Raw genomic sequence first — 14,311 nt, 5'->3', positions numbered from 1 at the left:
GATTTGTTTTGGTTCTTTTAGATTGGTTTCGAATAAGTGGCTGGTCCAATTAACCGGTAGTCTAACTAAACAGATTCCACTGTACAATGTTTCCCTTGTTTACTGTCAAGTTTTCTGAAAATTTTGTAAGGTTTTCAGGGATTACTCTGCGTATTATGAACCGAAGACATGCAAGCAAAGTTGATGTTTTGGTAAGAAATGTGCTTATATCTTTATGAACAAGGGATATTTTCACAAAGAGCAATAGTTATCTTATTCGTTGAGATTTTTTTTTCAAATATGAAACTTTTAAAGTGTCCCACTACTTTTGGCCAGTCGTGTGTGTGTGTTTGTCATTGTATATCATGTAAAATAGTTCTTTTTTGCTGGCATCTTAGAAGAGATTATGCTGTATATTGCTGCATTTGTTGTTGTTATCAGTTATTGCATGACCAGGAATAATATATTTTGTAATTGATTTCTTTGTTACTGTTTAAACAAAAACTTTCAAATATTTATAATTGTGCTTATTTTTAGGTTTTTCTGTTTGGTACGGTGAGTGAATGGCTTCATGTATATAAGAAACCATGGTATGTTATATTTTGGGGTTTGACAGGCTTGCTTCAATCCACTGGGTGGCCAACTGTTGTTGCTATCATCGGAAATTGGTTTGGAAAATCAAGGTTTGTCATTGTTCATATGTTTTAAAAAAGTCTGTGGTAAGTGCTAGAATCATGAAATTATGGTTATGAAGTTATATCTTTTTAAAAGTATTTATCATAATTTGAACTAGCTGCATTACAATTATAGGAACTTAATTTCAAAGACTAATATTGTTGTCAGAACTGTTTCTTATAAGATAAAATTTGTGTTTGGTCAAACAGTGAGCATCAAATTGTGTTGAACAACATGAAGTAAAAAAGTTCTGAATTTGAAATACAAGTGCATTTTGTCTTTCAATAGAACTTTTTTTTAACTTCTGTTACAAAAGAAATTGTTTTTTGGAAAATATTGAGGAATTGATTATAATTGAAGTTTGTGGAACTGTACTTACAGAGTATAGGTATTGAAAATTATATATTAATTTTTTGGCCGTTTTTCCAAATTTATAAAAGCTGTATTCAAACAAAAGTTTTGATATTAACTCCTTTTGAAAATGCTCTGATACTTGCAATGGACTATATTATGTTAAAATTAGATTATATAAAATAGTTTAGTTGTTTATGTTTAATATTCATGAATTCTAATTTTGAATTAACTTGTGTATGTTTCCTTTTATGGTGTTTTTAAAGTAAATATTCTTTTCAGTCGAGGCTTTGTTATGGGAGTTTGGGGAGCTTGCCCATGTGTTGGAAATATAATTGGAGCATATTCAGTTTCAGCTGTTTTGGCTTATGGATATCAAGTATGTAGAAAATTACTCATTAATGTTATTTATAAAATTTGAAAATATTTTGACTTATAATAATTGATTGCAAAGTCAGAGCTTTAGATTTTTATTTATTTATTTTGGAGAAATAAAATCAGAATCACACACATAATGAAAGTTTAATTTTAAATTCTCTTTGAATAGCTCCACTCATACACACTTATAATGTCTGTTACTTCTATTTTATTAACAGATGCAGACTTTTGATTCTTATAGTTGATTTTTGATATCAAAAATTATTGTATTAAAATACCTTCATTCCTCATATCAGTTAATCTTGCAACTGCTAGGGTAAAAATAATGTGTATTGAACATTTACTGAGATCATTAAATACTATTAAATAATCATTAAATATAGTCAGTAAATAATCTATTCCAATGTTTACTTGACCTTTCTGTCAGGATTGGCAAGTTTCTTCAAAAGTGGGAACAAATTGGCCAGAAGAAATAGGTTTTCTACATTTTGTTCCAAGTGGAAGAAACTAATTTGACGAATTTACTATGTAAGTTGCTATTTTTTACGCTAAAGCAAATAGGTCTGTGCCGATGAAAAGGGTAAAAAGTTTAAAAAATTAGAATAGGATGATACCCATTAGAAAAATAAGAAAATATAATAAAATAAATAGGAAAAATAATTTACAAGCGATCGGAGATCGGGAAGGGAGAGAGGGGTTGAAAATGGTTTAATGCGATTTCTGGCAAAACTAAGAGTTTTATCAAAAAGATAATAATAATAATAAATAAATAAACGACAAAGTTGTTGGTTTTAATAAAGATCTACACCTTTTTTTTACACAACCTCATATTTGTTCGAAAAATTCAAAAACCCAACATTTGTTTTTTTTTTTTTTTTCTATTTCCCACAAAAAAAAATCATGAAAATTGGTGAATTTAAATTTCTTTTTATGTTTCAAATTCACTGTAATTTGTTTGATTAAAATGTTTATTTATTCTTCTTTATGTGGTTTAATATTAAAAAAACATCATGATTTTCAATCAAAAAATCTCATGTCAAACTATCTGAATTTTTCAAAAAGTCTGTGTGAGTAATTTTTTTTTTTTTTTTGGACTCTACTTTCCGATGGTATAAATTAATATACAGGGTGTTACATTTTAACTTGCAAGACCTTTATTTTCGCAGCCGTTAGTCCTAGATGTATACTTCCAATTGCAAAAATGTTCAAAATCAGATTCAGAGTTAAGGTATTGAAAGTTTGAAGTGAAAGTAAAAATAAGTCAAAACATACAAAATGTAACTTTTTATACAAGCCCTAGGTGGTCCCCAAGCTTGTATTTATTGAAATAATCTTTGTTGAAAAATAATTCCAACATGAAAAGTTTGACATGGATATGAATAACATTCACCAGGATATGAAATGCAGCATTTTGCGACTTACACCACATTTCACTCGCCCTCAATAACACCTTTTGGAGGAAAATATAGCAGTTAATAACTGTTTAAAATTACATGTGTACATAGAGTGGTTTTTCAAATTGTTCGAAGCTTTGTAGTGTGTTTTTGCGTATTACGGCATAACATTAGCTTTTATTTTTCAAGAGCAATGAAAAATATAAATACCTTGTTTTTCTTACTTTGACAACTTGCCATTCTTCTGAAAGGGCGATAAGTTCCAATCTCATCTTCTGTATGGTACCTTAAAACTTAGAACTGAATACCTCCTTGAGTTTTGGTCGCACAAATGTCAAGTTTTTTGCGTCAGTAATAGTTTTCAATGGAGATTATTTCCCTAAATATTAGTTAGGGGACCTAGGGCCGTATAAAAAGTTAAATTTTGTATTTTTTTATTCATTTTTATTTTTGCTTCAAACTTTCAATATCTTAACTCTGCATCTGATTTTGAACATTTTTGCAACTGGAAGAATACATCTAGGACTAACCGTTGGGAAAATAAAGGTCTTGCAGGTTAAAACGGAACACCCTGCATACAACACTATGAAAAACTTTCGCAGAAAATTAAAAAAAAAATGAAAAACTCGGAATTTGAAAAAAAATCATCATTACTTAACATTTTAAGCTATTTATTAAAATTTGCACTTTGGTTATTCAGAAAAATGTAATTTTCCATGTAAAATTGCTAAAATAAAAAATCGAAAAACCATGAAACATTGAGATTGCATAATGTTTTTATCGAAATCTTTCTGTGTTTTGTTTTTGAAAATGCTTTAATTTATTATTTCTTGTATTGTTATTTTGAACTAGTTTGTTTTGTCCAGTTCCTTCCATTTCTGCTGGGGGTTTTTTTCTACTGCTTTCTTCCATGTCCCTGGAAGAAACCCAATCCTGTAACAATCCGAAACAATTTTGTGTATAATGAATATTTTATATGCTTATGAGGCAAAAATAGATATGATGCAATTATGAAGTTAAATAAATGTTTTTATGAGTGGGTTTGTCGAGTTTTAAATGAATGTTTATAGTAAAATGCTGCCATGAGACGGCAAAGATCAGTGTCTGCAAATGTCTTTTTGTCTTCTGTTGTACTTAAGTTTTGATGGACAATCTTGGTTGCTCTGTTTCCTCTGAAAATGAAACACAAAAAACCTCAAATTCTTACATTTCCCTATGAGCGCATTTCTTCAAACATCTCAATAACTCATTTCTGCAGATACTGCCCTTTAACATCCCAAGGTAGAATGTTTCAGCATATTTCTCGCTAGATGTTAAAAAATAAAATCTGAAGGAAATATTTTTCTCAAAGATGAATAAATAGTCTTACTGAAAATATCTGTCAAAATGGTTCTGTTTTCTGTTTCCCGTGTACCAATAAAAATCTCTTTTGTTAATATATAGCTGCAATTTCGTCAGTGAAATGAATTTTTCAAATGTTTGATTTCATTGTTCATTATACCTAGCCCTTTTTGGTGCTTATGCACGTATAACTTCTCAATTTTCAACTTTTTACTTAGTTGACTGTACCACAAAATATCATCAAAAGTTAAATTTTCATTATATCATATCCTATTTATATATATATATAATTTCTGTTAATTTTTCTTAATCATGTTTTGCTACTGAACTTGCAACTTTTAATGGTAATGCGACCTTTATTTTAATTAAAAAAGTATTTATTTGATGGGGATATTTTTCATTTCACTCAATATCTTGTGCTATAGTTTGGCCAAATTAAAAACCACTAATACGAATTGAACTTTTTCTTTTAACTTTTTTATTAAAATCTTTTGCATCTGCAAGATTCATCACCAATATGTTTTTAATAGTTAAATTCTAGGAGGAGTATTGTACATAAATTTTACTCAGCGTATGATATAAGTTGAAAAGTTTCTGTGTTCAGTAAATGCATATACATTGCAATACAAAATAAAGTATGAAGTTCAATTATTTAGTTTCACAATTTAATTTTCACTTTTCATGAAAGAGTTAAAATATGTTTCTTATTGATCTTCTTGATGAAAAGCTAGATAATGTTCCTGTGAGTAGGTTTTGTTTTGATCGATTCTGTTACCAAAAGGTAAAAGGAAAGCTCTCAGTATGTAATCATTTAATGGGAAATTTTGTTTCACGTGAATATAATATGACTTTTCTATACTTTTCTGTGAATTTTATGCCTTTGACTGGCAAGTCCAACACTTAACCTTTAAGTATTCAAGGGACTAAAATATTTTTGAGGCCATGACTTAGGTAGTTTTTTAACACTTCTTTTTTTACACTTCAGTATTTTATGTTTTAATACTTTAGCAAGATGCAGAAAATTTATAAAATATCCTATCTGTTGTCCAAAACGTTTCCTTCGTGCATCAACTTTTAATTGAAATGCTAATAGTATGTTCATAAACTATATGTGTGTGCTTGTGCACAAATTGATTTTACACAATTCTCTTTAAAAATCAAGGGGTATTTTCATTTAATTTCTCCCTACCAGTGTTTGCTTCTAATTGTGTAGTACATATTTATGTTCCTTAAACATTTAGTTATTAAGTTTCCATGACAAATGATGTCTTTTGTGTTACAACTAATAATTTAATAATTTTTTCAACAGTATTCTTTTTTGGTGACTGCAAGTGTAACGTTTGCTGCCAGTTCAGTTATTCTATTTGGTTTAGTATCCTCACCACGAGATGTAGGTAAGTATATGTCAAGATTTACTATTATTTTGTAGTAAAATTTTGCATTAATTTTGACAGTTTAAAATTTGATTCTTCTTTCAGTATTCATAATAGATATTATCTATTCATATAAAACTGGATGTGTCTGTGTATGTTCCTTATACGTATTTGTACATTTCTTATACAAATCCCCAGTTTACGTCAGCTCTTTGCCAAATTTTGCGCAGAGGTCCTTTGATCCTCGGGAATTCGCATAGGGGATTTTATTAAAATCCAAAATGCTCTACATTTAAGATATAAAGTTGCTCAAGCCCAGTGGATCAGTTGTAGCGCTTCACGCCCCCATGCCACAGACCAGGGTTCCATTGGCGTCGTCAGCTGAAATTTATTGGGGGGTCCATTCTGACTCTATCATTTTCAAGTTGCATTAAGAAAAATTTGTGTGTTTATATATATATATATATATATATATATATATATATATATATATATATATATATATATATATATATATATATGAGACTAAAACTTGACATAAAAAGGAAATGGGTTTACATTTAATACAATACTTTTAAACGGGTACATATTAATTTACATATTACAAAATAAGAAAAGAAAAACCAACAAATACATTTTTTTCAAGACTGCACATGGGATACGAATATCCGTGTGTGTGTGTGATTTTTGTGATCAATTTCGTCCAAGTTGTTTTTGTGAATGTAACATAAAGCAACATGATTCAACCGCTTTTGTGTCATAGTCGACTTTAGATACAATTTCAGCTTTCTCAGCGCACTGAAGCTTCTTTCAGCTTTACACGACAAAGGGCGGTACACCAAGAATAGCCACATCAAATTTTCAACATTTTGAAACAGTGGACAATTGAATTAACCGTTCTTAATGAATAAAATCATCAAAAACGAAATCCAGCTTTATTGAATCAGCCTCTTTATAGAATCAAAGCTGTTTAGAACAAAATGTGACTCATATAAACCGCGACAACTGAAAAATTTTTATACTACATAGTGATAAACCCTGTAGCTCTAAGTTCTTGGCCCAAGTTGGATTTGAAGGAGTTTAATTTGATGTTTTTTAATTAAAAAATTAAAGTATATAATTCACCGTTATGACATTCACGAACCTACGAAAAACACAACTACAAAAATAAAATAAGACACAAATAATTAAGCTCTCATGATAGCATACTTTAATAATGCAACCTTTTAAAGCATTTTCTTAATTTTTTAAGGTTTTTTGTAACAAATGCACCAAAATTTTGCTTTTTTATTGAATCCTCCATACACTCAATATGAAACCAAAAAACAGCAAAAACCATGCCCGTGTAAATACATTAATTTCAGATTTCTCAAAGTCAGCAGGGAAAGTTCCCCTCCTGATCCTCTTTAAGTGACAGGCCTGCCTTGAGAGGCACACCCCACAGATTGAAAAGTACTGGCCTACACAGAGAACAAACAGCATTTGGTGTATGATTGAATTCTGATCAGCAGACGATTTGAAAGAGATAGAGAAATGAACTGCTTTTTTCTGACACGTGACAATAAGTTTTAAAATGGTTATTTCAATAAAATTTGTTCAGTAAAGCAGGATTATTAATGAATAATTTTCTGTTGAGCTTTAATAACTAAAAGGAGTATTATTTATTCCATTAAAATTTATAAAAGATGAAACATTTCAAAAAAAAAGAGCGACAAAGTTGAACGCATTAGCTCCGATAGGACTCATAATGTTAAAATATTGACTGTAAAGCATACTTGATTAGCAGGCATTCAGGGGCTACTCAATAGGAGGTCACTGTGAACTTTCATAAACTTTCCTTTCTCAGAAAATTTTGTCTGGCAAGTCTTCAAATTTCGAGTAGTTTTTGTGAGATATTGCATTAAAAAGATATTCTCATTAGATGTAGTGATGTGGGTAATTAGGAATTTCATTCGAAAAATCGAGAAGTAACCCCATCTGAATAGTGTAAAATCGGGGAGCCCCTGCATGTATTACACTAAACAGAATGGTACTTACCCATCACGGTCTTTTGACTTTTTGAAGATGGTTCCGTGGATGTTGATGATGATTCAGTAGTAAAAATTGCTCAGGTTTATTTGATGTAGAAGGTTTGCTACATTTTCCCATTTCAAGCCACCTCTCCATAGCCGTAATCGAATATGTAAAAAAAGTATTTTTACCAAAAAAAGAGGGCTCTTCAGGTCACCTACTCTCAAGGAGACCAAGAGACCACATATCTTTATTTTTGTCGGAACGTTTCCAAATAGGGAAACTCCTTTTATTTCTTTTTTTTTTTTCTGGTCATCTTGCGCTTCTTTTTTCGTTAGTCTATCGGAAGTGACATTGCAGTATCCATCGTTATGCTGGCTTACGATTTGCTTTTGAAATTGCACGTTAATATTTAGACTCATCCTCTTTTTTTTTTCTCTAACGCTTTTTTGGTCAAATTTGAGATGCCGCAAACACATTTGAGAAACCGCGCTTCGGTAAGGTACTTTGAAGCCACGTGTTGAATAATGTCAAACACATGACACGTCCTTTCCCTTTCTACCCCAACCTTTGACCAGCTAAGTGGTCTTCTAAATTTTTTTGCATCCTTTGGCCAGGGTGTTGTTGACAGCTGCAAAAATCCGCCAAAGAGGTCTGGTGTCTCATTTTGTATGGCTAACATCGGGGTCGCTATGAATTGAATCGAATCGGAGAAACAAACACTGCAAAACTCAAAACAGAAACCTGGAAGCTCCGAGAAACGAGATAAGAAAGAAAGGGGCACAAACTCAGATCCCCGTCTGACTTCTGTTGACTTATCAGCACGAGAGTCGTAAAAAAAAGGGGGAGGGATGTCCATCTAGTTTCATTATCTTAAAGTTGTCCCGTTGTTTCCCCCTAAATAGCAACAAATACGCTGAAATAACTTTCAAGCTAGGGAGGCCGGCGACACGACTATGGATGATTGACATTGCACTCGGGAGAAGGTGTCCCCTTTCTAGTATCCTCCACTAAAGCTAGTGTGTGAAGAGAGCAGAGAAATGGTTTGTCATTGGAGTTCACTTTCCGACTTTCCGTTCACTATACACATCACTTATTTTGTTTTTTTTTTTTTTTTGTTCTTTCTTTTTTTCGATGTTTATTTCGTTTTATTTGATATGAATTAAACATGGTAAATCATGTATTATGCAACTGTTTAAAGTCTTCAAAGCAAAAATAATTTCCCCAAAATAATGAGTTTCATCTTTACAATTATCGAGGGGGTCCGATTTTCAAATATTGAGGGGGTCCGGTCCGCAAATATTGGGGGGGTCCGAACCCCTTGGACCCCCCTGGCCGCGACGCCCATGCAGGGTTCTATTCCCTCGTTGGGCATGGTTGACTCAGCCATTCATCCCTTCAGTGGGTCAATAAAATGAGTGCTAAGCATACTTGGGAACCAAACACTGGGGGGGGGGGTCACACTAGGGGTTAAGCTGACCACCTAACCGGAACATCTGCGCCTTGCACCCCAGAGCCCCTGGTCAGGAAGAGCCCCTGGCCCTCACTGGCTGTTGTGCTGTAGGTTTGGTTTTATGAAATTGCTCTTTTCTATGTGAACAAATATATATGTAGTTACAAATTTGATTTGAATGAAAAGCCAGTAAAAAAAAAACTATCCCAGATGAAGTATCTTCAAAGATTTATTAAATTTGGGAACCTTTGTTGCCAGCAAGCAAAAATAGTTTACAGCTTATAACGACTAAGAATTATTTCAAAAATAATCAGCAGACAAGAATATGCTTAACAATTGATTTTAGTGCTTATCAGCCACAAGCTTGGAAAATATTTGGCGAGAAAACTGCAATTATAAGAAATGTTTCAATTCTGCATTTCTTAAATTGCGTTCTATGAAGCCTCATGGTTTCATTGAGGTCACTCCTGTTTTATCCTAACTTTCAAGCCTATTTTTAATCAGTATTTTCAACATGAACAGCAGAGGTGAGGTTCTTCCATTTGATTATCTAAGAGATATGTGGTACTAAGAAGCACCCTGTCAATGCTGGGTAGTAAGCTAGTATTAAATAAAATAGATCAATATATAATTAGCAAGAATAAAAAAAATTAAGAAATGGTCTACATTTTAACCAGCATAAAATTCAGCTAAAATGTTAAATGTATTCTAAGTATGTTTTTGTCTGTAAAAGTCTCACTTACAGGTTTGTACAAATGTAAGGGTCTGTTTAAGCTTCAATAAAAATAAATTAACTTTTAACAATATAAATAGATAAATATTTAACAACTAAAAGTGGGTAGTAAACTGCTTCGTTGACAGAGTCAAGAGCAGTTGATATGTTACTGTGTAGTTTCAGGTTTCTGAAGATTGTCCTTTTTTTTTTAAATATTTATCTATTCATATTTTTAAATGTTAATTTCTTTTTGTTGTTGTTTAAATGTACACTTACATTTGTACAAACCTGTTAGTGAGACATTTATAGACAAAAAACATATATATATATGTATATGTGTGTGTGTGTGTGTATTTACAAAAAATTAGATTTTTATATGCTTGTTGTGTAAGATGTTCGGAAACATAACTCAAGTTCCATCTTGCTGAAGTATGTGTGACCTGTTTAAAATGTTAGTAAGACTCGCTTTTCAATGGAAAACTCTTGATGTTAAAAAACCTTATCTGCAAATTTGTACTTTTATGATGCTGCATGAATGTTTTATGGTTCGCAATTTCTTTCCTTTTTTTATTATTTTTTTTGGTTTGCTTAAAATGTGAAACTAAAAATGTTTTTGTGGATTAGGTCTTCTTGGTCCTGATGAAGAAGAAGAAGCTTCTGATAGAGCACCACTGCTTCAGGATCAGACTCAGCCTAGAACTTTTGAAAGATCAGTTTCAGATAGACCAAAAGCCATTGGCTTGTGTAATGCTTGCTGTATTCCAGGTGTTATTGCTGTATGTTATACATTTTGTTACTGTTTCATTGCAATGCATAAGCATTTTCTTTAGCATGAAATGCTTTTAGTGAACTTTTTTAGGGTTTTGTATCTTATTTGCTTTGTTTTCTCTTATTTTCAACAAGTCCCAGAACTTTAAAATGCAGCACCTCTAATAGTTCAAATGAATTCTTGTAGAGCACTTTTAAAAGCTTGACATCTCCCATTTTCTGTTTGTTTATGTAAACTGCGTATGTTTTTCTTCATGCCTTGTGAGCTTTAAAGCTGAGCAATATCAGGAAGTAGAAAGCAGAGTTGCTATGCAAAATTAAATTTCTTCATGTCTGAGAAAGCTTGTAAAACTGATAAAACTTTGAAATGTTGAGCAACATCCATGACAAAACATTGATGGTTTAGAGCATCTATGTTTAAACTTACTTCAAGATTTTGAAACATCAAGCTTTTTTTGAATGCATAATCCTACATTAATAACCTGTAAATATTGCTTTTATAGTAAAAATGAATAAATTTGGAAGTTTGTATTTATTAATGCATAACCAATATGTATGAACTATCAAATAAAAGTCAATAATGATTAAATATATATTGATGTATGATTAGGTAATACAAAGCTTGATGTGTATTTTTCAAATACAAAATATTAAAATATTAACACAAGTTACGGGAAATAATATGTGATAGCTTTTATCTTTCCCCTGAACAATACAAAAACTAAAACTGCAATTTTCAATGATTAATCCAATCTGATCGCAACTATTAAATGATTATTATCTAGATAGTACAGAAACTAAACCATCAAATATTTAAATGAAAGACTTATGGTAGAAGAAACATAGTCTTTTAAGTTCCAACAATGCTAATTAAACTTTGCAGGATTTTAATTTGAGGAATTTGTTTTTTAAGGCTCGTTCACTCTTTCCACATTTATCTTATTAATTTGCTCATTTCGATCAAAACTTTTGTCAACACATAAAAAATAAATAATTAATAACAATTGAAAATGCTATATTATAAATTACTTGAATTGGCATTGCTTCTAACCTAACAGAACTGTAAGCAATTTCATCGAGCCCCCTTTGCTTGTTTACCTGATGCTAAACTATTTTAGTCTACCACATGTAGCTTCAGTAACATGCTTATACACAGGGACTTGCACAAGGGGGGAGAAGAGATACCTGTTGGCCCAGGCCCGTGCCTGAAGGAGAACTCAGATTTTTAAAATGAGGGACGAAATATATGTAGAGACGTAGGGGTAAACTATATGGAGGGGGCCCATAAAAGTAATTTTTGACGGCCCCCAAAATTTCTGTGCATGCCCATGCTCATAAATTTTTCCAATTATTCTGCCACTAAACAGTACTTGGCAAACTATTACTTTGTTAGGTTAATTAGTTTGTAATTAATTTCTCTTTACATTTTTTTGAGAAAAGGTGTTTGTCAACATTTTGAAATGTTTACTTTTTTAGATGACTATCTTTCTTTTCAATAGGATACTTTTTGTAATAACTGATAACTGCTACATATTTTATAGTAGCTATTTTCATGAGTATGACTTATTTTAATGATATTTTTTATGTTCAAATACAAAACAAACCTCAAACAGCCATTGATGTTGATTAAAAAATCAGCCATCCATCTTCACAATCTCCATAGCTGATGATAATGAGCCTTCTCATGACATTTGTACTTATCTCATATAACTAAAAATGGTAAGCCATAAAAGTTGAAATGTAGCTCTTTAAAGTTTTAAGCTTCCATACAGTATAGTTCAGATGCTACTTTTTCAAAAAAAAAAATATATATAAATAAATAAATAAAAATATTTCCCAATCACAAGTGACCATAGTGTAAAGTTGTGTAAAATATCTCACAAAGAACCACCTAATGAAAAGCAGTATAAAGGGGGTCCCAAAATTAACGCCAGATTTGAATTTGCTGCCATTTTTGCAATAAATTGTTGACAACCGTGAAAAAAGAACAATTTGACAGCTGAGAGTTTAGGGTTATTAAATATGGAGTGTTATACGTTACAATAAAGCGTTTTCATTATTGAACAATTGTTTCAAAAATAATGAAAGTTGAGACTGGTCAAGTAGTTACTGTTGTTGGCACTCTATATTGCAACAGGGTAATGCACAGGCAGTTCTAGGCTAGTTGACATAGGCGTTTAATTTCAAATGACCCCATAAGAAGAAATCTAATGATGTTAGAATACACTATCTAGGTTCCAATTCTGATCTCAGAAATGAGAGAATACATTACCAGGAAATGCCTCATGCAGTAATTGAATTGTTTCACTGGCTGTATGGTAGCATAACACTGCATTTTTACTAACCGTTGTCAAATTGTTTTTTTTTTTTTTTCACGGATGCCAACAATTTAGGAAAAAAATGGTGGCAAATTCAAATCTTGCTTTAATTTTGGGACACCCTTTAGAACTCGTTATGCTTCTCCCTTTGTTAACCGACTTCAAAAAAGGAGGTTATGATTTCGTATTGCGGCTTCTTATGTGTGTTTTCGAATTATTCCAACACTACTGGACCGACTTGAAATTTTTTTTCTTCGTTTGGAAGGGTATACTTCCCAGATGGTCCCATTGTAATTTGGTTTGGAACTGATAAGGGGTCCCGAGAAATCCAAGAAACTTTAAATTTCATACGTCACCGTCATGTGGTTTTGCTGTGATCGGTGTATTTTCACGCCTAAGGTTTTGGCTTTCTCTTGAATGATCTTTACTTCTCGCGGCACATGGATGATTGATTTTTGCAACGCGGCTCCGCCTGTTAATTTTTTATTTTCGGTGTTACTAATGTATTTCTTACTGCGTAGCAAAGCAGTAAATTAAATATATTTTGCTACTTTAATAGTTGAATCAATTACCTTAATATTTTATTTACTAATAAATAACTTTACTTAGGCACTAAAATATGAAGTTCTTTATTTAATATTCCAGTTTTAAAATATATTTAGTGTTCAATTGAGGGGGAATTGAATACAGAACACCCCTCCCCCACGATTTAATTTATATTCATTAATAATAATCATTATAACTGTGTATGATTTCTGAAGTTTGACCAATATTCTGGCTTTACTATTTCACGAAGCCGCCAGTTCAATTTGAAATTAGGGTTATATTAATTAGCAGGCTTCAAAAAAAAGGAGGAGGTTCTGAACTCGGATTGATTTTTCCTTTGTACAATGTTCCATAATACTCGAAGACACATGAACCCAGGGGCGTGCACAGGGAGGGGGGGACACCTGTCCGGGCACCAGCCTGAAGGGGGCCCAATATTTTTATAACTAAGGGTGAAATATAGGGGTAAACAATATGGAAAGGGGTGCGGAAAAGTCATTTGTGATGGGCTCTAAAATTTCTGTGCACGCCCCTGCCTGTACCGAAAAGGAAAATTCTTCTTTTCTTTGAAACGGTATACTTCCTCGGTTGTCTAATGGTAATCAAATTCAGGTTTGATGAAATTGAGGGAACTCTTCAAATATCATACTCGCATTTAAATCGATTTGTACTTTATTAACTTTGTACATTGTCTCACTTAGTGAACTGGTTTTTATGCTTTTTTTTTTTTTGTTTAGTGGTGGCTTTGCTTAGGGGTGGTATAACTTAGGTTCCAAATCCTTGATTTACCCTATTTGTTCTTTAGGGAAAAGTTATGGGTAAAACAATAAATTTCGTCCAATTTCCCTCACAAATGATTAAATATAAAACCCATTGATAAACAAAGGCCATAAAACAAAGGTATATACTTTCTTTACCTATAATTAAAAGTAAGAAAGTACTAAAAAAGTATATTATTAAGAGTAATGATAATGAAAATTTTGAATTTAGGATTCTCTGAAGCAAACATA

At 31.8% G+C, this 14,311-nt stretch overlaps 1 protein-coding gene across 1 annotated transcript in view; it reads left to right on the top strand.

Annotated features, from left to right (window-relative positions):
- The window catches only part of LOC129231226 (sugar phosphate exchanger 3-like), a 64,816-nt gene that overhangs the window by 31,984 nt on the left and 18,521 nt on the right, over nucleotides 1-14,311 (top strand). The window contains exons 5-8 of the mRNA XM_054865488.1: nucleotides 517-662; nucleotides 1,288-1,384; nucleotides 5,428-5,512; nucleotides 10,294-10,445. Of these exons, the coding sequence (XP_054721463.1) occupies nucleotides 517-662; nucleotides 1,288-1,384; nucleotides 5,428-5,512; nucleotides 10,294-10,445 (480 nt within the window). The remainder of the gene's footprint in view (nucleotides 1-516; nucleotides 663-1,287; nucleotides 1,385-5,427; nucleotides 5,513-10,293; nucleotides 10,446-14,311) is intronic.

Source organism: Uloborus diversus, chromosome 10, assembly GCF_026930045.1.
Source record: "Uloborus diversus isolate 005 chromosome 10, Udiv.v.3.1, whole genome shotgun sequence".
In the NCBI taxonomy this organism is placed as follows: Eukaryota; Metazoa; Arthropoda; class Arachnida; order Araneae; family Uloboridae; genus Uloborus; species Uloborus diversus.
This window is presented reverse-complemented; position numbering and strand designations above follow the sequence as displayed.